At 63.6% G+C, this 24,940-nt stretch overlaps 1 protein-coding gene and 1 non-coding gene across 2 annotated transcripts; one reads left to right on the top strand and one right to left on the bottom strand.

Annotated features, from left to right (window-relative positions):
- Positions 1–7,809: 7,809 nt before the first annotated feature.
- MIR130C (microRNA mir-130c) lies at positions 7,810–7,898 on the top strand. Its single transcript, NR_034685.1, has one exon. It is a non-coding gene; the product is annotated as a microRNA mir-130c (primary transcript).
- Positions 7,899–19,766: 11,868 nt separating this feature from the next.
- SDF2L1 (stromal cell derived factor 2 like 1) lies at positions 19,767–24,895 on the bottom strand. The gene is made up of 3 exons (XM_029049078.2): positions 24,679–24,895; positions 21,334–21,530; positions 19,767–20,354 (listed from the first exon to the last, which is right to left on the bottom strand). The coding sequence occupies exons 1-3, from the start codon at positions 24,863–24,865 to the stop codon at positions 20,076–20,078; spliced, it is 663 nt and encodes a 220-aa protein (XP_028904911.1). The 5' UTR covers positions 24,866–24,895; the 3' UTR covers positions 19,767–20,075.
- Between the last annotated feature and the right edge of the window lie 45 nt (positions 24,896–24,940).

Here is a 24,940-nt window from a genome sequence, read left to right as displayed (position 1 = left end):
GGGTGGGGCTGGAGCTGAGCCGAGGGTTGGAACGGAGCTGGGGTTAGGGTCCAGCAGGGGCTAACCGGGGCCTGGGGCTTGGTTGGGATCACTCTCCCCCCCCCACTTCAAATCCTTTTTGAAGGCCCATCTCCTCCAGGACGCCTTCCCTGACTAGGCTCTCCTTTCCTCTTCTCCCGCTCCCTTCTACATCACCCTGACTTGCTCCCTTTTTCACCCCCAATCCCAGCCCCACAGCACTGATGTCTATATCTGTCATTTATTTACTGACACAGCTCCCCTCCAGCTCCTTGTCGGCAGGGGACATGTCTGCGTACTGTCCTCTTGTCCTCTCCCAGTTGCTGAGTACAGTGCTCTGCGTGCAGTAAGTGCTCAATAAATGAATAAATCCGACTGACTGACCGACGGGGACGGGGCTGGGGCGGAACTGGGGGTGGGATCGAGCTGGGGCTGGCGCTAGCCACCCAGGTCGAGGGCTAGCGCCGGGGCTGGAAACCGGAGCTTTGGGCTAGAGCTGAGCTGGGCCAGGACCAGGGTTGGACTGGGCCTGAGCTGGAGGCTGCGGGCTGGAGGCTGAGACTGGACCTGGGGTAGGTCCAGATCTGTAGTTTACATTAATCTCTCTCCCCCGTTCTAGACTGTAAGCTCAATAAACGCGACTGAACGAACGAACGAATAAATGGACTGGGAGCGAACTGGGGCGGAACCGGTCCGGAGACCGGGCCCGAAGCGGAGGACGCAAATCCAAGGGCAAGAGCGACACAGAAGGGAGTGGGAGAAGAGGAAATGAGTCGGAGAAGGCCTCGTTCTTGACTTGCGCTCCTCCCCCCTCTCTCGCTAAATAATAATGTTGGTATTTGTTAAGCGCTTACTATGTGCAGAGCACTGTTCTAAGCGCTGGGGGAGATACAGGGTCATCAGGTTGGCCCACGTGAGGCTCACGGTTAATCCCCATTTTACAGGTGAGGGAACCGAGGCACAGAGAAGTGAAGTGACGCGCCCACAGTCACACAGTTGACAAGCGGCAGAGCCGGGAGTCGAACCCATGACCTCTGACTCCGAAGCCCGGGCTCTTTCCACTGAGCCACGCTGCTTCCCCTGCTAAACACCCGGTGCTAAACACCCGGTGGCCTTCCGATCTTCCAATTCGGCAATCAGTCAATCGACAGAGAATAATAACTTGGTAGCTGTTGAGCGCTTCCTCTATGCCAAGCGCTGTTCTAAGCACTGGGATAGACTGTGAGCTCCTCGAGGGCAAGAAATGTCTCCGTTGATGGTTGTATTATTACTTTCCCAAGCGCTTAGCGCTCTGCACACGGTAAGCGCTCAATAAATACGACTGAATGAGTGAACTGAATGAATACAAGCTAAGCAGGTTGGAGCCAGTCCCTGTCCCACACGGAGCTCACACTCTCAATCCCCATTTTTCCCAGACGAGGTCACGGAGGCCCAGAAAATAATAGTAATAATGATGCTATTTGTCAAGCGCTTACTAGGTGCCAAGCACTGTCCTAAGCGCTGGGGTAGATACGAGGTAGTCAGGTTGTCCCGCGTGGGGCTCACGGTCTTAATCCCCATTTCACTGATGAGGTCGCTGAGGCCCAGAGAAGTGAAGTGACTTACCCGAGGTCACCCAGCAGACAAGCGGCGGAGTCGGGATTAGAACCCATGATCTTCTGACTCCCAGGCCCCATCCAGGACGCCACGCTGCAAACCAGTCTGCTAAACCCTTGGGCGAGTGCAACACAAGAGAGCTGGAGAGATCTAGACCGTGAGCTCTTTGTGGGCGGGGATCGTCACTCCTTATTGTCGTATCGTAATAATAATAATAATGTTGTTATTTGTTAAGCGCTTACTACGTGCGGAGCACCGTTCTAAGCGCCGGGGTAGACGTGCTTTCCAAAGCGCTCGCAACAGTGCTCCGCACACCGTAAGCGCTTAAAAAATAGGACCGAATCAACGACCGAATGAAGGTAGAGGTGACCTCTGCTCTCAAGGAGAGTGCGGTGTAGGGGGGGGAGAGACATTAAGATAAATTACATTCCAGATGGGGGAAAACGGAAAGCGCTGTGGGGCCGGGGGTTGGGGGATCAAAGCGTTCGGCGGAAAGTTGTGACTTTGGAAGGGCCTGGAAGATGGGGAGAGCCGGGGGCGGGCCAGATGTCAGGGAGGCGGGGACCCCCGAAACTTGGGCGACCTTGGGCAAGTCCCTTCACTTCTCGGTGCCTCGGTCCCCTCATCGACAAAATGGGGTTTGGGACGGTGAGCCCCAGGTGGGACGGGGACCGCGTCCAGCCTGATTAACTTCTATCTACCCCAGCTGTTAGAAGAGCGCTCTGCACATAGGAAGGGCTCAGCGAGTCCCGTAATTCTTATGATTCCGCTTCCCACCGACTGCCCGTTTCTCGGCCGTCGGCATCATGGCGGTCTAGCCCGGACGACCGACCCCCAGTTTTTCGGTGAGGCTCGAACCCCGGCCCCAGGCCCGACCCCGGCCCCAGATCAAACGTTTCTGCCGCCTCCCAGTTCTGCCCCAAGGTCGGGGCCGAGGGAAACGCCGTCTCTTCCCCAGAACAAAACCATGGTTTCCGCCCCGCTGGTCAGGAATGCGGATTTCACAGGCCGCTGCCCCCCGCCCCACGAGGGGCCCCTCCCGCCTCTCCCTCCTCCCCTCCCCCTCCACCCCAGAGCCGGGCCGGACCGGGTGAGGCCCGGGCCGGCATCTGGACCCAACTCCGGAACCGGGGGCGCGAGGGCAGGGGTCGCCCCGAGAGTCTGTGGGGGCAGCGGGGTGCACATGGAGAGGCGTAGGGTTGGGGCAGAGGGCCTGGCAAGGACAGGGAGAGGGGCAGAGGGACCGGCAAGGAGAGGGGCAGAGGGACCGGCAAGGGCAGGGAGAGGGGCAGAGGGACCGGCAAGGGCACGGAGAGGGTCAGAGGGACTGGCAAGGGCAGGGAGAGGGGCAGAGGGCCTGGAAAGGGCAGGGGGAGGGGCGGAGGGCCTGGCAAGGGCAGGGAGAGGGACTGGCAAGGGCAGGGAGAGGGCCTGGCAAGGGCAGGGAGAGGGGCAGAGGGCCTGGCAAGGGCAGAGAGAGGGGCAGAGGGCCTGGCAAGGGCAGGGAGAGGAACAGAGGGCCTGGCAAGGGCAGGGAGAGGGACAGAGGGCCTGAGAAGGGCAGGGAGAGGGGCAGAGAGGGGTGCAAAGGCAGGAGGAATAGGGAGAGCGGCAGGAGGGGAGGCAGGGACGGAGTAGAGACGGGGGCAGAGAAGTGCTTCGTACAGGGCTCCGCACGTAGTAAGCGCTCAATACATACTACTGAATGAATGAAGTGGGCAAGGGCAGGAGCAGAGAGGAGACAGAGAGGCAGGAGCAGGGAAAGGGGCAGGGAGGGGGGTGGGGGCAGGAAGAGACAGGACAGGGAGACGGGACAGGGGCGGGAGGAAGCCCGTCAGTGGGCAGGGACCGTCTCTATCTGTTGCCGATTTGTCCGTTCCCAGCGCTCAGTACAGTGCTCGGCACATAGTAAGCGCTCAATAAATACTACCGAACGAGTGAGTGAGGAAGGCCAGGGCCGGAGGTGCCTGCTGTGAAGTCGCCCGGTACTCGGGGTTGCAGAAAAATTATTCTGGCACTGAGCGACGAGGGGAGAGAGAGGGAGCGAGAGAGAGAGAGGGAGATTGTCCCAAGGGAATGTTGAAAGGCGAAGCCGCTCACACACGTAGACACATTCTCACATTCTCTCTCACACGTGCACACACAGAGTTGTCTTTCTCTCACATACACAGACTTCTCTCCCTCTCACGCACACGCACAAATGGGCAGAGAGTCACACACGGGGTTCCACACAAACCCCCAGTTTGCCCCCCACCCCGTCCCCGCCGGAAGCTCCCTTTCTGCGAGGAATGGCCGGCCTTAACCCGCTTTGTTGCTGGAGCGGCCCTCTCCCCCTCCCCTTCTTTTCCCCTCCGCCCCCCCTCGCCTCGCTGAACGCGGGATGGCCTTCGGCCTCGTCTTGGAGAGCCCCAAGAGCTGACCTCCCCCCGGCCCCCCGCGCTAGGCCCGGCCCCTGAAGCCCCCCTGCCCTTCCAGAGCCAGAGCGGGGTAGCTCTCCCCCTAACCGACACTTCGGCCAGAGAGTAGACCCCTCCCCACTCTAGGGGCGCGGGGGGAAGGGGCCCGATTTGGGGCTGGGGGGGGGGGGCCCGAGCCGCCCAGAGGGTCGGCGGCTCGCAAAACCACGGCCCACCCTCCGTCTACACCCCACGCGCCCCCCCCTCCCCAACTCCCTCCCACCCCCTCCCCCCTCAGACCCCTCCCCGCACCCCCAACCCCGGGGCCAGTGGTTGGAGAAGCCAACCCGGCTTGGTGGAAAGAGCCCGGGGTTTGGGAGGCAGAGGCGGTGGGTTCTAATCCCGCCTCCGCCACGGGTCAGCTGGGGGGGGGGACGACTTAGGGCGAGCCACTCCACCTCTCTGGGCCTCAGTGACCTCCCCTGTAGAAGGGGGATGGAGCCCGTGAGCCCCACGTTTTCTTGGGCTGCGTTTTGGACCGCGAGCCCGTCGCTGGGCAGGGACCCTCTCTCTCTGTCGCCCAACGGTCCGTTCCAAGCGCTTCGCACGGTGCTCTGCGCGCAGCAGGCGCTCAAGACGGTGAGCCCGACCCTGGGCAGGGACGGCCTCTATCTGTTGCCCAACTGTACAATCCGAGCGCTTGGCACGGTGCTCCGCCCACAGTAAGCGCTCAGCGAATACGATCGGATGAACCAATAGATACGATCGAATGAATCCGACCACTCTCTAACTACCTCGTAGTGGAAAGAGCCTGGGTCTGGGGGCCAGAGGTCGCGGGTTCTAATCCCAGCTCCGCCACTTATCACAGTCTTCATCCCCATTTCACAGATGAGGTGACTGAGGCCCAGTGAAGTGACTTGCCCAGGGTGGCGGAGCCGGGATTAGAACCCGTGACCTCTGACTCCTTAGCCCGTGATCCTGCCACTGATCCACGCTGCTTCTCTAATAATAAAAACTCCTGACTTTGGACCGGTCACTTGACTTCTCCGGGCCTCAGTTCCCTCCTCTGTAAGATGGGGGTGAAGACTGAGAGCCTCGGGTGGGACAGGCTGAGGGACCTCGGATCCCCCGCCGCAGCGCTGAGAACAGAGCTCGGCACACGGTAAGCGAGCAGCGTGGCTTAGTGGAAAGAGTCCGGGCTTGGGAGTCAGAGGTCGTGGGTTCTAATCCCGCCCCCGCCACGCGTCCGCTGTGCGACCTTGGCCAAGTCACTTCACTTCTCCGGGCCTCAGTTCCCTCCTCTGTAAAACGGGGACGAAGACCGGGGGCCTCCCGTGGGACAGTCTGATGACCCCGTATCTGCCCCAGCGCTTCGAACAGTGCTCGGCACACAGTAAGCGCTTCACAGATACCATAATGATTAGTAGTGGTAGTAAGCGCTTCACAAATACGAGGGAAGCAGCGTAGCTCTCTGGAAAGAGCCCGGACTTGGGAGTCGGGGCTCATGGGTTCGAATCCTAGCTCTGCCATTTGTCAGCCGTGGGACGGTGGGCGAGACACTTCACTTCTCTGAGCCTCACTTACCCTATCTGTCAAATGGGGATGAAGACGGTGAGCCTCCCGTGGGACAACCCGATGACCCCGCATCTCCCCCAGCGCTTAGAGCAGTCCATTCCAAGCTCTCAGTTCAGTGCTCTGCACATAGTAAGTGCTCAGTAAAGACTATTGAATGAATGAGCGAACAGTGCTCTGCACCGAGTAAGCGCTTACCAAATGCCAACATTATTATAATTATTAAAATGGGGATGAAGACTGGGGGGCCTCACGTGGGGCAACCCGATGACCCCGTATCTCCCCCAGCGCTTAGAACAGCGCTCTGCACCTAGTAAGCGCTTAACAAATACCGACATTATTATGATTAAAATGGAGATGAAGACTGGGAGCCTCACGTGGGGTAACCCGATGACCCCGCATCTCCCCCAACGCTTAGAACGGTCCATTCCAAGCGCTTAGTCCAGTGCTCTGCACCTAGTAAGCGCTCAATAAATACTATTGAATGAGCGAATAGTGCTCCGCACCCAGTAAGCGCTCAATAAATACTATCGAATGAAGGAACAGTGCTCCACACCGAGTAAGCGCTCAATAAATGCTATTGAATGAGTGAACAGTGCTCAGCACCTAGTAAGCGCTCGATAAATACTATCGAATGAACAGTGCTCCGCACCTAGTAAGCACTCAATAAATACTATCGAATGAGTGAACAGTGCTCCGCACCTAGGAAGCGCTCAATAAATACTATCGAATGAAGGAACAGTGCTCTGCACCTAGTAAGCGCTCAATAAATACTATCGAATGAAGGAACAGTGCTCTGCACCTAGTAAGCGCTCAATAAATACTATTGAATGAATAGTGCTCAGCACCTAGTAAGCGCTCAATAAATACTATCGAATGAAGGAACGGTGCTCTGCACCTAGTAAGCGCTCAATAAATACTATCGAGTGAGTGAATAGTGCTCAGCACCCAGTAAGCGCTCAATAAATACTATCGAATGAAGGAACGGTGCTCCGCACCCAGGAAGCGCTCAATAAATACTATCGAATGAAGGAACAGTGCTCCGCACCCAGTAAGCGCTCAATAAATACTATCGAGTGAGTGAATAGTGCTCAGCACCCAGTAAGCGCTCAATAAATACTATCGAATGAAGGAACAGTGCTCCGCACCCAGGAAGCGCTCAATAAATACTATCGAGTGAGTGAATAGTGCTCAGCACCCAGGAAGCGCTCAATAAATAGTATCGAATGAAGGAACGGTGCTCCGCACCCAGGAAGCGCTCAATAAATACTATCGAGTGAGTGAATAGTGCTCAGCACCCAGGAAGCGCTCAATAAATAGTATCGAATGAAGGAACGGTGCTCCGCACCCAGGAAGCGCTCAATAAATACTATCGAGTGAGTGAATAGTGCTCAGCACCCAGGAAGCGCTCAATAAATAGTATCGAATGAAGGAACGGTGCTCCGCACCCAGTAAGCGCTTACCACATACCAACATTATGAGCTCCGGGGGGGGGGGGCCGGGGGGGGTCCGGCGGTGGTCGAGGACGGAGGGAGGGGGAGGAAAAGGCGGGCGACGTGGGAGGGGGAAGGAAGGAGGGAAGGGAAAAAAACCTCCCAAATTTGTGAATGGGCAGGAGGCGCCTGCGAGATTCATTGTGAAAATCGGGGGCCCGCGTGACGTCGGGCCGGGCCGGGCCAATGGGAGGCCGGGGAGCGTTTGAATCTCCGCGGGCGGCGGCCAATGGGGAGGCGCGAGGCCGAGACTAGCGCAGGCGCCGACCAATGGGAGGCCCGCTATGCAAACGAGGGGGGCGCCGGGCCCGGGGCTGCATGTCAACGAGGCAAAGATGGAGTCCGGAGCGGGGCGGCCATGAGGTCGGGGCCGGAGGCTCCGTCCTCCATCCCGCCCCTCCCTCCTCCCGCCCCTCCCTCCTCCCGCTCCCTCCGGGGGAGGCCCGGCCGCCGGCAGGACGGGGAGCCAAGGGACGCCCGGAGGGAAGGCCCGGGACCCTCCCGGCCTCCCTCCCCCCGGCCTCCAACTTTCCCACCTCCCCGTCGCCCAGGCCGGGGCCCCGGAGGACGGGGAGGGGGGGGGGGAGGGGGTCGTCGCCGTCGCCATGGAGACGCCCCCCGTTCTCCCCTCCCCCGCGCCGGGAGGCGGGAAGGGGCGTCGCGAGAGGAGGTGTGAAGTTCTCCCGTCCCGGCCTCGGTTTCCCCCCTTCCCCCCCTTCGGGGAGGGGGCTGCCGGATGGCCGCCGGCCGGAGCCCTTTTGCCGTTGTGCTACTGAGCGTGAGGAGCAGTGCAATGGTAAAAGGGCATCGGCTGGCGGGGTCCCCGCCGGGCCGCCGCCGCCGCCCCCCCCGGGGGGGGGGGGGGGCGCAGGTGAGTGAGCGGGGTCGGGGGTCGCGGGAGGGGCCGCCCCCGCTGCCGCCGGCGGCTCTGACGATATTGCACTACTGTGCGCTCAGGGAAGCAGTGCAATAGTATTGTCAAAGCATCGGGCGCCAGCTCCGCGGGCTCCCCTTCCGGCCCCGGGGGGCGGCGGGGGCTCGGGGGGTCGCCCCCCGGGCCCGGCCCGCCTCGCCGGAGAGGCGGGACCCGCCCTCGGAATGGCAGGAATGCGGGGCGGGGGGCGGGAGGGGAGGGCAGTCTGCCTGGGGGGGGGGAGGGGGGGGGGACCGGGGTTGCATCGTTGTCCGTTCCGAGCGCTTCGTCCAGTGCTCCGCACCTAGTAGGCGCTCGGAAAAGACTAGTCAATGAAGGAGGCGGAGGTGGCGGCGGGGCTCCCCGGCCCGAGGTCAAAGGTCAGGCCGGGGGCGAGTGGGGGGACCCCCCCCCCCCCACGCCAGGACTCCCCTCCGTGGGGGAGGGCAGGCCCGCCGCCCGTCTGCACCCGCCCCCGATTCCTTCCCTGAGCGGGAGAAGCGAAACCCACCCCGCCGAGCCCCCTCCCGTCGAGACCCCCATCCCCGGCCCGCCTCCGGACCGGTGGGCCGGTCCCTCCCGGGGTCCCGGGGAGGGGGCCGTGGGGGGTCCTATTGTACTGCTGCCGGCCACGTGCCCAACGGTGCGGAGGGAGGGCGTCCGTCGGCACGGGCCCGCCCCCCACCCCCCCCCCGAGGACCCTTCCCCCCTCGCCCTCCCGTCCGTCCGGTCGGCGGCCCCCGCCGGCCCCCTTCGGTCATCCCTCCCCTCCGGCCGGGACCGGCCCGCAAGGAGCTGCCCTCGCGGCCCCCCGGACTCCGGGGATGCTCGTCTTACGGCACAGGCGTCGTGGGACGGGGCTCGGGTAGGTGAAGGGGAGGGGCCCGTCGGCCCGGCCGGGGGGCGGGACCCAGGGAAGGGTGCGGTTGGGCGCCAAAGGCTTTCGGATCCTCCCGTCCCCGTCCCCGTCCCCCCCCCCCCGAGACCCCGAGCTCCTCCGGGGCGGGGATCGCGTCCACCAACCCTTCTGTACTTTCCCCAGCGCTCGACGGACGTCGCCGACGGACCGAAGCGGCGCCGCCCCGGCTCGGCCCCCGCCCTCTGCCCCGGGACCGCCTGGACGCGGGCGAGGAACCCGGGGCCGGCTCCCGTCCCGGGCGCCGAGGAGCGTCCGGTTCACCCACGCCCCCCCCCCCGGGCCGGTTTCGGACAACGCTTCCCTGCCGGTCGGAAGCGTCCCCGGCCGGAGGGGAAGGGTCCGCGTGCCGTAAGCGCTCGGTACCTACCGCCGGATGAATTCGTTCCCCCGCCGGCTTGACCCCCCCACCCCCTCCAGGCCGGGCCGGGGTTGAACCTCCCGCCTCGGAGGCGGATCCGCTAGCCCTTGAGCTCTCCGTGCCACCCGGACGGGCGGCCGTGGGGGACATGGGCTGGCAATGGCGGGGGCGGGCGACCCTCGGGGGGGGGGGGAGCCAACACGCACCGTCCGACGCCCCTGGCTCCGTCCTCTCCGTCCCCGGTGACCCAGCACGGGACAGGCGACGCCCCCGATTCTCCCCTCCCCACCCCCCGACTCTCCGCCGTCTGCACCCGCTCCCTTGGAGCCTTGTCTTTGCCCGTCCGTCTCCCCCGATTGGACCGTGAGCCCGTCACTGGGCGGGGACGGTCTCTATCCGATGCCCAGTTGTATGTTCCGGGCTCCTAGTACGGTGCTCCGCCCAGAGTAAGCGCTCAATAAATACCGTTGAATGAACGAACTCATTCTCTCCCATGACCTCAACTTCCAGCTCTGCGGACGATTCCCCCATCTACCTCTCCTGCCCTGGCCTCGGTGTCTCGGCGGTCTCGCGTCTCCTGCCGCCTTCAGGACATCTCTACCACGATGTCCCGCAGACACCTCCAACTTCCCAGATCCCCAACGCAACTCCTCATCTTCCCCTCCAGACCCCGTCCTCCCTCTGTCTTCCCCGCCGCCGTAGACCCCACCACCTCCACCCTCCCCGTCCCACCAGCCCGTAACCTCGGCCTCATCCTTGAGCCGTCTCTCTCGTTCGACCCACGTATCCCACGTCGCCACGTCCTGTCGGTTCGGTCTTCACGGCCCGGCTAAAATCCGTCCTTTCCTCTCCGTTCCAACGGCTACGGCCTTAACCCAAGTACGTCGCCTGTCCCGCCTCGATGGCTCAAATCGGCCTCCGGGCTGATCTTCCCTGCCGCCCGTCTCTCCGCGCTCCGGTCCGCACATCCCTCTTTCGCCCCGATCGGTGTTCTAAAAAAACCCCCTCGGTGCAGGTGTCCCCGCTCCTCGAGAACTTCCGCTAGTTGCCCGTCCCGATCGAACTCCTTCCCATTGGCTTTCGTGCCCTCGATCGCCTTGCTCCCTCCTACCTCACGTCCCCGTTGTACCACAACCCAGCCTGGGCACTTCGCTCCTCTTGAGGCCGACCTACTCGCCGACCGCCGGCGATGGCCGACCGTCACTCGCCCACCTTCTCTTTCCGGCCTGGGGCCCCACCGCCGCCTTCGTATCCGACCTTCGAAGCCTTATTAAAAGCCCACCTCCTCCGCCGGGCCTTCCCCGACTGAGACCTCGTTTCCCCTCCCCTCCCTCCTGCGTTGGCTCTGCACCCTTTAAGCACCCGATGTCCGCCCCACCCGCGGCCCCCGTGAACGTACCTGTAACGTACGGTAGTGTCCGTCTCCCCGTCTGGGCCGTCAGCTCGTTGCGGGCGGGCACCGTCTCGACCGACTCCGTTGTATTGTACTTCCCTCCACAGTAAATGCTCAATAAATACCACTGCCCGACTACGCGTCTCCTTTTCGGGGGGGGGGGGGAGAAGTGTTTCCCGCCGTTCGCCTGCCCTGACGCTTTTTCTTGTCGCCTTTTTTTATGGCGTTGGTTAAGCGCTTGCTAGGCACCGTGCCAAGCAATCGCTGGGGTGGAATCAAGCCGATCAGGTTGGACGCGGGTCCCGCCGGGGGCTCGCGCTCTTAATCCCCATTTCCCAGATGAGGTAACCGAGGCCCAGAGACGTGAGACGATTCGCCCCGGATGGTCCAGCGGCGGAAGGGGGAGCGTGACGCCGCTCCTCCAGGCGCCCGGACCCGGGCCCTATCCACTAGGCCACACCGCCTCTCGTTGCAGTTTTCACACCCCTGGCGGGGTGGCGCGTGGGGGACCGCGATTCCGTGCTCCCCCTTCCCGGTTTAATAGCATCCGTGCCCTTTAGCACGACAGCCTGCTCTTTGCTGAGGACGGCGAGCCCAGAAGAGTCGGTGGATGTAATTCCTGCCCCTGAGGAGCTTCCAGTCTAGCATGGGAAGCAGACCCATTAATTAAAAATAGGAGGAGGAAGCGATAGAGGCTGGAAATAATTAAGTGCTACGGGGGCTCTAGTAAGCGTCTAGGTGGTGAGGGAAAAGACGGAGGGATGCGTGGGGGATAAGAACCGATGAAATTGAACTAAGCGTGTGGGCGAGGACGAGGCAGCAGAATCAGCCCCGCGGTGGACTGGAGGGGGGTCCCCAAGAGAGGGGAGGGCGCGAACGCCAGATTGGCGGGATGGGAGTCGAGACGGAGAGAGCTCTGCTTGGGAGGAGTGGCGAGTGTGAGCTGGAGTGGAGCGCGAGGAGAGTGGAGGGGTAGGGGTGACGGAGGGCCCATCCCTTCCTCCACTGGTATTCCCCCGTTGCGTGCGGAGCGCCACGAGACGCTCGAGAGAGTACGATGCGACGGGCGGGAGCTCCTGCCCGAAGCTCTGCCCGCAGTCAACGCTCGTCCACCCGACGGGGGAAAAGAACGGACGGCGACGGGAGGTTTTTGAGGAGGGAGGAGATGCGGGCAGAACCATGTTTTAATAATAATAAGAATAATAATAATGTTGGTATTTGTTAAGCGCTTACTAGGTGCCGAGCACTGTTCTAAGCGCTGGGGGAGACATAGGGGAATCGGGTTGTCCCCCGTGGGGCTCACGGTCTCCATCCCCATTTTCCAGACGAGGGAACTGAGGCCCAGAGAAGTTAAGTGACCCGCCCACGGTCACCCAGCTGACAAGTGGCAGAGCTGGGATTCGAACTCGTGAGCCCCGACTCCAAAGCCCGTGCTCTTTCCGCTGCGCCACTCTACTTCTCGTACTTACTTTTAGAGAAAGGATCTGGGGAGAGGAGCCAAGTGTGGGCTGGAGCCCCTCCCGGTAATAATGATGTTGGTATTTGTTAAGCGCTTACTATGTGCCGAGCACTGCTCTAAGCGCTGGGGTAGATACAGGGTCATCAGGTGGTCCCACGTGAGGCTCACGGTTAATCCCCGTTTTCCAGGTGAGGTAACCGAGGCCCAGAGAAGTGAAGTGACTCGCCCACAGTCACAGAGCTGACAAGTGGCCGAGCCGGGATTCGAACGCATGACCTCCGACTCCCAAGCCCGTGCTCTTTCCACCGAGCCACGCTGCTTCTCCGGTCACCCGGTCACCCTCCCGGGCCACGGCTGCCCCTCACGCCACCCACGCGAGGGCCTTCTGCCCCACCAGAGGAGCGTTTCCCTTGGTCGCTCGGATAAATGTACTTACTGAGCACTTACAGCGGGATTCCGCGGGTAGAGCCGGGCCCGGGTTCTCACCCCCGCTCCGCCTGGTGTCTGCTGGCTGGCCTCGGCCCAAGTCGCTTCGCTTCTCTGGGCCTCGGTCGCCCCATCTGTAAAATGGGGGCCGACACCGTGAGAGCCCCAAGCGGGACAGGGACCGAGTCCAACCTGATGAGCTCGTACCCACCCCAGCGCTCAGGACCGGGCTCGACGCACGGTAAGCACTTACCACGTACCATAATTAGGATAACGAGAATTAGAGAAGCAGCGCGGCGCAGGGGAAAGAGCGTGGGCTTTGGAGTCAGCGGTCACGAGTTCGAATCCCCGCTCTGCCCCTTGTCAGCTGGGTGACCGTGGGCGAGTCACTTCACTTCTCTGGGCCTCGGTGACCTCACCTGTCAAATGGGGATTAAGACTGTGAGCCCCTACGGGGGGCAACCCGATTCCCCTACGTCTCCCCCAGCGCTTAGAACGGTGCTCTGCACCTGGTAAGCGCTTAACAAATACCAACATTATTATGACGATGCAGAGTACCGTACTAAGCTCTTGGGAGGCCAGAGAAGCAGCGTGGCTCCGTGGAAAGAGCCCGGGCTTGGGAATGAGAGGTCGTGGGTTCGACTCCCGGCTCTGCCACTCGTCAGCCGGGCGACCGTGGGCGAGTCGCTTCACGTCCCCGGGCCTCAGTGGCCTCATCTGTAAAATGGGGATTACCCGGGAGCCTCACGGGGGACGACCCGATGACCCCGGATCTCCCCCGGCGCTTACAACGGTGCTCCGCACATAGTAAGCCCTTAACAAATACCAACATCATTATTATTTTTACAATAGACAGAGCCCCCGCCCGCCACGAGCTTCGGGTCTAGAGCCGCGGCCCGGGCCGGGTCCAGGGCAAGGCAGCGAGACGAGGCGCGGCCAGCCAGGCCCGCCGTCTCCGATCCAGCCCGGGGAAAATCCTCCTCCACGGCCTCGGCGGGCAGCCGCTGCCCCCGGGGCGCTCCCGGAGAGCCAGAACCACGACCCCGGGCCCTCCGGAAGCTTCCGTGCTGCCGTCTCTGGCTTCTGCTTCCCGACCGGACCGTAGCGTCGCCGCCCGCCCTCGCCTCCCGCTGCCCAAACAGGCCGCTCCGGGGGGCCGCCCGCCCGGCCGCGGGGACGGGAGGCAGGATCGACCCTCGGCAGCCCTCCTCCCCTCCCTCGCGTGGGCGATGAACTCTCACTCACCCGAGGGGCTGCCTTTTTTCTCTTTCGTGCTATTCGTTAAGCGCCCACTGTCTGCCGGGCACTTGTACTAAGCACTGGAGTGAAGGCAAGCTAATCGGGTTGGACCCAGTCACCGTCCCACGTGGGGCTCACAGTCTTCATCCCCATTTTACGGATGAGGGAACTGAGGCCCAGAGAAGTCGGTCATTCATTTATTTGGCGCCTACTCTGTGCACAGCCCTGTAGTAAGAGAGTACAATATGACAGACACAGTCCCTGCCCACACCGATGCTACAACCTAATAATAATGACGTTGGCATTTGTTAAGCGCTTACTACGTGCGGAGCACCGTTCTAAGCGCCGGGGGAGATCCGGGGTCATCGGGTCGTCCCACGTGAGGCTCCCGGTTAATCCCCATTTGACAGATGAGGTCACTGAGGCCCGGAGAAGTGAAGCGACTCGCCCACGGGCACACAGCCGACGCGTGGCAGAGCGGGGCTTCGAACCCATGACCTCCGACTCCCAGGCCCGGGCTCTCGCCAGTGAGCCACGCTGCTTCTCTAGGAGGGGGAGGCGGACAACGGTGATAAAGACGTTACAGGTGAGGGCCGAGGGGACGGGAAGGGAGATGAATAAAGGCAGTGAGGCAACAGATGAGGTAAATGAGGCACAGAGACGTGACCTGCCCCAAGTCACACAGCCGACCAGTGGCGGAGGCGGGACGCACCGGCCTAGGGGTCAGAAGGAGCCGGGTTCCAATCCCGGGACCGACACTCGTCTGCCGGGCGACCTCGGGGCGAGTCGCTTCGGTTCTCTGGGCCTCGGTTCCCTCATCCGTAAAATGAGGAGAGAGTGGGAGGAGAGGAGGACCTAGTCAGGGAAGGCCTCTCGGAGGAGGAGATGGGCCCCCCCCCCCGAGAAGGCCTCGAAGGGCGGGGAGAGCCACTGTCGGACGTGAAGAGGGAGGGCGGCCCGGGCCGGAGGCGGGACGTGAGCGAGGGGTCGGCAGAGAGACGGAGATGGAGGTGCAGCGAGTAGGTCGGCGGTGGAGGAGCCAAGCGTGAGCGCCGGGCCGTCGCAGGAGAGTCCTGAGGCGGGGGAGGCCGGGCCGAGGGGATTGAGGTGAAGAGACCCGCCCGGAGTCACACGGGGACGAGTGGCGGAACCGGGATCAGAACCCAGGTCCTCCTGACTGCCAAGCCCCGGCTGTAGCCGCTGGGCCCCGCCGGCCCGGGACCACCCACTCTGGGGGCCCAAAAGAGCCCCCGTCCCCGCCGAGGGACCGTCCGGAGCCCCACGGCTCCCCGCCGGCCTCGCGTTCGGGGACCGGCCAACGTCCGTCTTTGCCGAGCGGCCCCCGCCCTCGGGTCGCTGGCGACCCACGGGAGCCAAAGGTGGACGCTAGGTCCCAGATCCATCGGGGGAGCGGTAATCTAGGCTAACAAAAACTCCTCATCGTTAAGTTTAGAGCCGTCCCTCCTCTGGCCCCCTCCCACCTCACCTGCCTCCTCTCCTCCTCCATGGCAGCCGCACAGTCCGCTCCTCCGGCGCCGCTCACCTTCTCACGGGGCCTCCGTCTCGCCGCCGAGCCCCGGCCCACGTCCTCGCATCCGCCGGACATTGAGTCTCCCCCTACTTCAGAGCCTTCCCGAAGGCCCATCTCCTCCAAGAGGCCCTCCCGGACTAAACCCCCCTTTTCCTCCTCTCCCGCTCCCTTCCGTGCCTCAGTTCCCTCATCTGTAAAATGGGCGTTAACTGTGAGCCTCAAGGGGGACGACCCGACGACCCTGTCTCTCCCCCGGCGCTTAGAACGGTGCTCCGCACGTAGTAAGCGCTTAACGGATGCCGACGTTATTATTATTATTCTGCTTCGCCCTGCCCGGCTCCCCTTTCGCTTCCCCCCTCCCAGCCCCACACCGCTTATGTTGTCCGTATCTGTCATTTTATTTATTTGTATCGTCGTCTCTCGCCCCCCCCGGCCAGCGGGGAGAGCCCGGGCTTGGGAGTCGGAGGTCACGGGTTCGAATCCCGGCTCTGCCACTCGTCAGCTGGGTGACTTGGGGCAAGTCGCTTAACTTCTCTGGGCCTCAGTTCCCTCATCTGGAAAACGGGGATTTAACCGCGAGCCTCGCGTGGGACGACGCGATGACCCCGTATCTCCCCCAGCGCTTACAACGGTGCTCGGCCCATAGCGAGCGCTTACCGAATACTGACATTATCGTTATTAGACCGTGAGGTCGTCCCGGGCAGGGAATCTATTTACGGTCGCATTAGACTTTCCCAGGTGCTTATTACAGTGCTCCGCACCCAGGAGGTGCTCAATAAATATGACTAATAATAATATCGTGGTATTTGTTAGGCGCTTACTACGCGCCGGGCACCGCGCTAAGCTCCGCGGTAAATGTAAGACAATCCAGTGGCTCACAGCTTTAATCCCCATTTTACAGATGAGGGAACTGAGGCCCAGGGAAGTGACTTGCCCCCCCCGCAGATCCCCGGCAGACCAGCGGCGTCGGTACCGGGATCGGAACCCAGGTCCTTCCGACCCCTCGGCCGCTGCATCCCGTCTCCGCCACCGGTCAGCTGTGTGACTTGGGGCAAGTCACTTGACTCCTCTGGGCCTCAGTACCGCAAATCCGCAAAATGGGCCCGAAGACCGTGAGCCCCACGGGGGACAACCTGGCGACCTTGTATCTACCCCAGCGCTTAGAACAGTGCTTGGCACACAGTGAGCGCTTAACGAATACCGTCGTTATTATTATTACTATTATCGTTCTTTCCCACGCACTCAGTACGGCGTGCTGCTCGTAGTCAGAGCGCAATAAATACCACTGCATGGTTAATCCGAGACAGAGAACGTGAGGAGCCGCACGGCCTCGAAGAAAGGGCACGGGCCTGGGAATCCGAGGACCTGGGTTCTACTCCCACGTGGCACAGAGCACTGCGCTAAGCGCTGGGAGAGACCACACACACACACACACAGAGAGAGGGGAATTAGACGCATCCCTGCCCCGGGGGGGGGGGGGGACGGGCTCGCCATCTAAGGGACAGTTCCCACGTGTCCGCGTCTCCCCCACTAGACTGTAGGAAACGGGTCCGGTACGTCTGTCGTGTTGTCCTCTCCCGAGCGCTCAGTACAGTGCTCTGCACCTAGTAGGCGCTCAGTAAATACCGCCGATTGTTTCCGATCCTCACCGGACGCCTCAGAGGGAGAGAGACCGTGAGTCTCCCAGAGAGATCGGCGGGGCTCAGTGGCAAGCGCCCGCAGTGGGGAGTCAAAGATCCTGGGTTCGAATCCCGGCTCCGCCGCTCGTCAGCTGTGGGACCGTGGGCAGGTCACTTGACTTCTCTGGGCCTCGGTTCCCTCATCTGTAAAATGGCGATGAAGACCGGGAGCCCCACGTGGGACGACCCGATCACCTGGTATCCTCCCCAGCGCCTAGAACAGCGCCGGGCACATAGCCAGCGCTTCACAAATACCAACACCATCATCATCATTATCTATCCCAGGGTTTCGAACGGTGCTCGGCACACAGTGAGAGCTTACCGAATAGCATCGTCAGTTTATCATCCAAACTACCGGGGAGCCGCGTGGCCTAGCGGAACGAGCACGGGCCCGGGGGGGGGGTCAGAGGACCTCGGTTCGAATCCCAGCTCCGCCACTTCATCCGCCGCGTGACCTTGGCTAAGTCACGGCACTTCTCCGCGCCTCAGTTCCCTCGTCTGTAAAACGGGGCCGGAGACCGTGAGCCGCACGCGGGACACGGACCGCGTCCGGCCCGATTATCCGGGATCGACCCAGCAGTCGGTACGGCGCCCGGGCACACGGCAAGTCCTCCGGTAGCGTTAAAAAAAAGAAGACGCACATCGGGCTCGTCGGCGACTGGACGCGAGAGGGTGAAAATGGGGTATGAGGGCAAAGATTTGATATACGCGTCTGAAAGCCGCTGCCAGACAAGGCGGGTTACTGTCAGGAGGTAATATCCAAGCCTGTTTGGAAGTAACAGCGTCCGGCTCAGTACAGTGCTCTGCACACATTAAGTGCTCAATAAATACAGCTGCACGCACGGATGATGCGGAGACGTTTCTGGGCCCCGAGGCAAAGCCCGAGAGGCCCGTCTTCCCTTCCGGAGATGTAGACCCGATCGTCGGAAACTACGGGGAAGCGGCACAGCCCAGCGGTCCCCGGGCGTCGGAGGGACCTGGGTTCCAATCCCGGCGCCGCCACTCGTCCGCTGGGTGATCCTGGGCGGGTCACGTCTCTGGGCCTCAGTTACCTCATCGGTAAAATGGGGGGCGGGGGGGGGGGGGTAAGAACCCCACGTGGGACCCGACTGCCTTTAGAGAAGCAGCGTGGCTCAGCGGAAAGAGCCCGGGCTTTGGAGTCCGAGGTCGTGAGTTCGAATCCCGGCTCCGCCACGCGTCAGCTGTGTGACCGAGGGCGAGTCGCTTCCCTTCTCTGGGCCTCGGCGACCTCATCTGTAAAATGGGGGTGAAGACCGGGAGCCCCCCCCCGCGGGACATCCTGATTGCCCTGTGTCTCCCCCGGCGCTTAGAACAGTGCTCGGCACATAGTAAGCGCTTAACAGATACCAACATCATCATCATTATTTCTATCCACCCTCGTGCTCAGAACGGGGCCCGGAACATAGGAAGCGCTTAAGGACCATTTAAAAAAATAATGGGGAAGTGGGAGACGGGGGGTTTGGACAGGTGGATTTATCTCCTGGGCGGTGCACGAGCTGCCGGCGGGCAGGGATCTGGCCTACCAACTACCGAACCCTCCCAGGCGTCTAGTACAGTGCTCCGCACGCACCAGGCGCTCAGGCCCTACTAGCTGCCGATGGATCGATGCCAACGCCGCCCGAACGATCCCGTCCAGTCCCAGGCCCCCGCGGACGGCACCCCGCCCGCCTCCCGCCCTCGAACCCAGCCCCCCGGCGGGACCCCGGGGACCAACGCAGGTTCCCGGGAGCCCGGCGGAAAGCCGGGCCCCCCGGGCTCCGGGACAGGTTGCGGTGACCCCGGGAGCCAGGGAGGACGCAACACGCCCCCCACCCCCCGGCCTCCGCCCGAGCCCGCCGCCGTCTGGTGCCCGGGCGGGGCAGACGGGGGGGAGACGCCACAGACGACGCGAGTGGCCCGAGGGCCCGGGCGGCCGATGGGGCAGAGGCCCGGACTCCTCGCCCCAACACGGGGGCCCAGTGCAGGAGCGCGGACGAGGGGCCGGGGACCGCAACCCCGAAGAAGGGGAGAGAGGGCTACGCGGAGCCCCTCGCTACTCTCCTACTACGGCCCGGCCCGCGCGCTTCGCTTTTCTAATGCCAACCTCCCCACGGGACCTCCATCCGCTCTATCTCGCCCCCGTCCCGCCTCTGGCCCGGGACCCCTCCCTCCCGCTATCTATCCCTCAATGACTCTCCTCTCCCTCAAAGCCTCATCGAAGCCCCCCCCCCCTCCTCTTGTCCCATTCCCTGACCCCCCCTTTCCTCCTCTCCCACTCCCTTCCGCGTCGCCCCGGCTCGTTCCCTTCGTTCCCCTCCCGTCCCGGCCCCACAGCACTTGGGTAGAGAGGTGTCATTTATCTCTACGGATGTCTGTCTTCCCCTCTAGACCGTAAGGAAGGAATACGTCCGTTCCACCGTTCTACCGTCCTCTCCCAAGGACTCAGCACGGTGCTCTGTACACCGCCAGCGCTCGATAAATCCCACCGACCGACCACCCGGGTGGGGCTCGGGCCGCGGGGCACCCGCGCCGGCCCGGCCCCATCACGGCCGGCGCCCGACCGGCCGTGGCCCTCCCGCCGCCGAGCCCCGGTCAAACTCCTCTCCGCGTGCGGGACGGGGACGGCCCCCCCGGGGCCCTCCTGCACCCCAAAACCGGTCGCCGGGCCCCCCGCTTCAACCGGGCGAGGGTCTCGGTCGCCCGCGGGGGTCCCGGGCCCTCCCCTCGTCCCCCCCCGGGGGTCCGGCGGTGCCCCGACGCGCCAGAGACCGCTCCCGGAAGAGCCCGCTCGCCGGCCATTTATTGCTCTTCGGGCAGGTGGGGGACGGCCACAAGGGAAGGGGCTCGGGAGCGGGGAGCCCCCCGAGCGTCGGTGCCCGGCCCGGGGGCGAGCGGGAGCCCTCCGCCCCCCGCGGCGCACCCCCCCCCACCCCGGCGGCAGCGGCACCGGGCGGGAGCGGAGGCCTCCGGGTGCGGAACGCGCATCCGACGGGAGAGGCGGGGAGGGGCCCGCCGCCCCCGCGGTCACGTCTCCGAGGGTCGGGGTGGGGGGCGGTCGGGGTCAGAGGGGGGCCCGCGCCCGGTCAGAGCTCGTCGTGCCTGCCGGGCTCCGGGCCGGGCCGGATGAAGACGCCCTCGGCCGCCTTCCAGGCGCCGTGCGGGCCGGCGCCGGTCATGCCGTGGACCTCGCGCTGCCCGCGGATGGGGTGGCCGTACTGCTCGCCGGTGATGGACAGGAAGACGTCCGTGGCCGGGTGCTTGAAGCGCACGGCGGCCCCTCGCTCCCAGTGCGTCCCGCTGCACTGCACCGTCCACACGTCCAGCTCGTCGCCTTCCCCGTCGTCCCCGAAGGCGCTCACCTCCTGCGGGCCGGGACGCAGCCGACGGAGGGTCGCGAGGCCGCTCGCCCGGGGGAGCCCCGGCCCCGACGGCCCCCCACCCCCCGCCCCCGCCCCCCGCCCCCCCCCGGGCTCGGCCGGAGGAGCCCGGCCCTCGGAAACCTCCCGCTCGGGTAGGAGAGCCCGGCGCCGCCCGGGCTCCCGAGCCCCGGGGCCCCTCCGCCTCCCCCACCCCGACCGGGTCACCCGCCCCGGCCCCTCATCCCTCGGCGGGGTTCCTCCACGCCTCAGCCGCCCGCGGGACCCCGGGCCCGTCGCTTCACTTCCCTGGGCCTCGGTTCCCTCATCCGTCAGACGGGGACTGCGATGATAACGTGGGTGTTCGTTAAGCGCTCGTGACGGGCCGAGCGCCGTTCTACGCGCCGGGGTGGACGCGGGGGAATCGGGTCGTCCCCCGTGGGGCTCACGGTCTTCATCCCCCTTTTACGGATGAGGTGACCGAGGCCCCGAGAAGTGAGGCGACTGGCCCGGAGTCACACGGCCGACGAACGGCCGCGCGGGGATTGGAACCCCCGCCCTCCGACTCCCAAAGCCCGTGCTCTTTCCACTGAGCCACGCCGCTCCTCTGCACTGAGACCGTGAGCCCCACGGGGGGACGGCCCGATCACCCCCATCTCCCCCCGGGGCTTAGAACAGTGCCTGGCACAGAGTAAGCGCTGAACCAATACCGTCGGCGGCATCATCGTCCCTCCCGGATCCGGGAAATCGGAGTCGACGTGGTCCGGGGCCGGCCCGGCGGGGAGGGGGCGGGAGAAGGGCCCGACGCTCCGATGCCCGACACGCCGCCGCCCGCCGGGCAACGGGGGCGGAGGCCCGGAGTTTCCCCTGGGGGCTCCAACGGCCCCGCGGCCGCTCTCTGTTGCCCGCAGCCCGTCCCGGGGCCCCGTCCGTCCCTCCCCCCGTCCCTCCAGCCGCGGGCCGGACGCGCGGGTCGGCCCCTCACCTGGTTGTTGGACAGCGGCGAGGGGAAGTGGTGGGTGTGCAGGTTCTTGCCCGTGTTGACGTGGGTGAGGCGCAGGGCCTGGCCGCAGCGCACCGGGGTGCCCCGCTGGCAGGCGCCGTCCGTCCTCCCGCGGATCCGCCAGTAGCTGTTGGCGTCGTCCGACACCTCCACGCCCGTCACCGACTGCTGCCCGCTACCTGATGACGTTGGCATCCGTTAAGCGCCTCCCGTGTGCCGGGCACCGTACTAAGCGCCGGGGTGGGCGCGGGGGAATCGGGTTGCCCCCCCCCCCCCGGGGGGGCTCACCGTCTTCATCCCCATTTTCCAGAGGAGGTGACCGAGGCACCGGGAAGTGACCTGCCCAAAGTCGCCCAGCTGACGGGCGGCGGCGGCGTTCGAACCCACGACCGCCGACTCCAAAGCCGGCGCTCTTTCCGCAAGCCGCCCCGCCCACCTTCCAAGCCCCCCTGAGATCGCGCCTTCCCCGACCAACCCCTCATCCCATCTTCCCTCCCTTCTCCCTCGCCTACGCACCTAGGGCTCAACCCCCGGGGCGCTCTGACACTCACCCCGCCCCCACTATGTACTTATGAACGTATCCTGGGAGCCGGAGGGCATGGGTTCGAATCCCGGCTCCGCCGCCCGTCGGCTGCGGGACCGTGGGCGGGTCGCTTCGCTTCCCTGGGCCCCGGTGGCCTCAATCTGGAAAATGGGGATGACGACCGTGAGCCCCACGCGGGGCCGACCCGATGACCCCGGATCTCCCCCGGCGCTGAGAACGGTGCTCGGCACCGAGTAGGCGCTTCACAGATACCAACGTTATTAATATTATCTGTCTGCAGTGTGGCCTTGAGCAAGTCCCTTCACCGTGCCTCGGTTCCCTCATCTCCAAAATGGGGTTTCAACCCCCGCTCCCCCTCCTACTCAGCCAGTGCGTCCCACGGGCGCCTGCCGTATCTCGCGTCTACCCCCAGCGTTTAGAGCGGTGCTCGGCGCGTAGTAGGCACTTCATCTTCGACTGCTGCCTCCCCTGCGTGCCATTTGAGTGTCGGTCTCCCCTGCGAGGCGGCAAGCTTCTTGGGGCCTACTTTACAGAGAAGCAGCGTGGCTCAGTGGAAAGAGCTCGGGCTCTGGGGTCAGAGCTCATGGGTTCGAATCCCGGCTCCGCCCCTCGTCAGCTGTGTGACCGTGGGCGAGTCGCTTCACTTCTCTGGGCCTCGGTTCCCTCATCCGTAGAAGGCGGATGAAGACCGTGAGCCCCACGTGGGACGACCTGATTCCCTTGTGTCTCCCCCAGCGCTTACCACAGTGCTCTGCACACAGTAAGCGCTTAACAAATACCAACGTCATTATTATTTACTGTCATAATACTAATAATGATAGCGTCGATATTTGGTAAGCGCCGACTGGGCGACAAACACTGCCCTAAGCTCCTGGGGTTGATAGATCCTATTCAGGATGGACGCGGCCCCCGTCCCACAGGGGCCTCCCGGTCTTAATCAGCGAGAAGCAGCGTGGTTCAGTGGAAAGGGCCCCGGCTTGGGAGTCAGAGGTCACGGGTTCGAATTCCGGCTCCGCCACTTGTCGGCTGGGTGACTGTGGGCGAGTCACCTCGCTTCTCTGGGCCTCAGTGACCTCCTCTGGAAAACGGGGATTAACCGTGAGCCTCACGGGGGACACCCGATGACCCCGTATCTCCCCCGGCGCTTAGAACGGTGCTCGGCACATAGTAAGCGCTTAACAGATACCAACATCATCATTATTATTATTATTAATCCCCATTTCCCAGAGGAGGGAACTGAGGCCCAGAGAAATGAAATGACGGGCCCACAATGGACCAGTGGCAGGGCCGGGATCAGAACCCGAGCCCTTGTGACTCCCAGGCCCCGGGCTCTACCCACTAGAGAAACAGCGTGGCTCAGTGGCGACAGCCCGGGTTTGGGGGGTCAGAGGTGGTGGGTTCTAATCCCGGCTCCGCCACCTGTCAGCTGGGTGACTGTGAGCCGGTCCCTTCACTTCTCTGGGCCTCGGTTCCCTCACCTGTCAAATGGGGATGAAGACTGGGAGCCCCATGGGGGACAAGCTGATCACCTTGTATCCCCCCAGCGCTTACAACAGTGCTTGGCACATAGTAAGCGCTTAACAAATACCACCATTGTTGTTATTCTCGGTGCCTCGGTTCCCTCCTGGAAGCCCGACGTGGGGCAGGGCCGGTCTCGCTCTGTTGCCAAATTGTCCATTCCAAGCGCTTAGTCCAGTGCTCTGCACGTAGTAAGCGCTCCATAAATACTACTGAATGAATGAAATGCGGATGAAGACCGTGGAGGACAACCTCATCACCCTGTATCCAGGGAAGCAGCGGGGCTCGGTGGAAAGAGCCCGGGCTTGGGAGTCGGAGGTCATGGGTTCGAATCCCCACTCCGCCACTCGTCAGCTGGGTGACTGGGGGCGAGTCGCTTCCCTTCTCTGAGCCTCAGTTCCCTCATCTGTAAAATGGGGGTGAAGTGGGACAACCCGATGACCCCCGGATCTCCCCCGGCGCTTAGAACAGTGCTCTGCGCAGAGTGAGCGCTTAACAGATACCGGCATTATTATTATTATGAGCCACCCCAGCGCTCAGAAGGGTGTTCGGCACACAGTGGGCGCTCAACCAATCCCCACGCCCTGCCGTCGCGTGCTCTCCGGAGTGTTGAGCACAGTGCTCTGCGCGCAATAATAACAACAATAAGGTCGGTATCCGTTAAGCGCTTACTCTGTGCAGGGCACTGTTCTAAGCGCTGGGGGCGACGCCGGGCAATCAGCTCGTCCCCCGTGGGGCTCCCGGCCTTCATCCCCATTTTACAGCTGAGGGAACTGAGGCCCAGAGAAGTGAAGTGACTTGGCCCGCGGTCACCCAGCTGACGAGTGGCGGAGCCGGGATTCGAACCCGTGACCTCTGACTCTTTCCACCGAGCCACGCTGCTTCTCAGGTCGCCCCCCGCGGGGCTCCCCGTCTCCCCCCCCCCCCATTTTACCGAGGAGGAAACTGAGGCCCAGAGAAGCGAAGTGACTTGCCCACCGTCACACAGCCCGAGGCTGGGGAAATAACGATCATGTTGGTATTTGCTAAGCGCTTACTCGGTGCAGAGCACCGTTCTAAGCGCCGGGGGAGATCCCGGCTCATCGGGTGGCCCCACGGGAGGCTCGCAGTTCATCCCCATTTCACAGATGAGGTCACCGAGGCCCGGAGGAGTCAAGTCCACGCTAGGCTGGGTATCAGTGAAGCGCCTTCTCCGCGCCGAGCCCTGCGCTAAGCGCTCCCGGTCCAACCCCCGGGAATTCCCGACCCGAGTCGCCCGGCCCCACCGGATCCGTATTTGACGTCATGCGAGTGCAGGCGGACGCCGTGGCGCGTGTTGAGCAGCTTGAGCACCGAGCCGCAGGTCACCGCCTGGGCGTCGGCGCGGACCAGGTCCGCGGCGCTTAGCAGGAGCAGGAGCAGCAGCGGCGGAGGGGCAGGCGACGACGGCGGCGGCGGCCTGGAGCGTCGCATCCTTGCCCGCTTCCCTCCCGCCGCCGCACTTCCGCCCTCAACCCGCAGCCAATCGGAAGCCGACCGCCGCTTCGG

The sequence above is a fragment of the Ornithorhynchus anatinus genome, chromosome 21 (assembly GCF_004115215.2).
Source record: "Ornithorhynchus anatinus isolate Pmale09 chromosome 21, mOrnAna1.pri.v4, whole genome shotgun sequence".
Lineage (NCBI taxonomy): Eukaryota > Metazoa > Chordata > Mammalia > Monotremata > Ornithorhynchidae > Ornithorhynchus > Ornithorhynchus anatinus.
The sequence above is the reverse complement of the archived record's forward strand: the minus strand, read 5'-3'. Positions and strand labels throughout refer to the sequence as shown.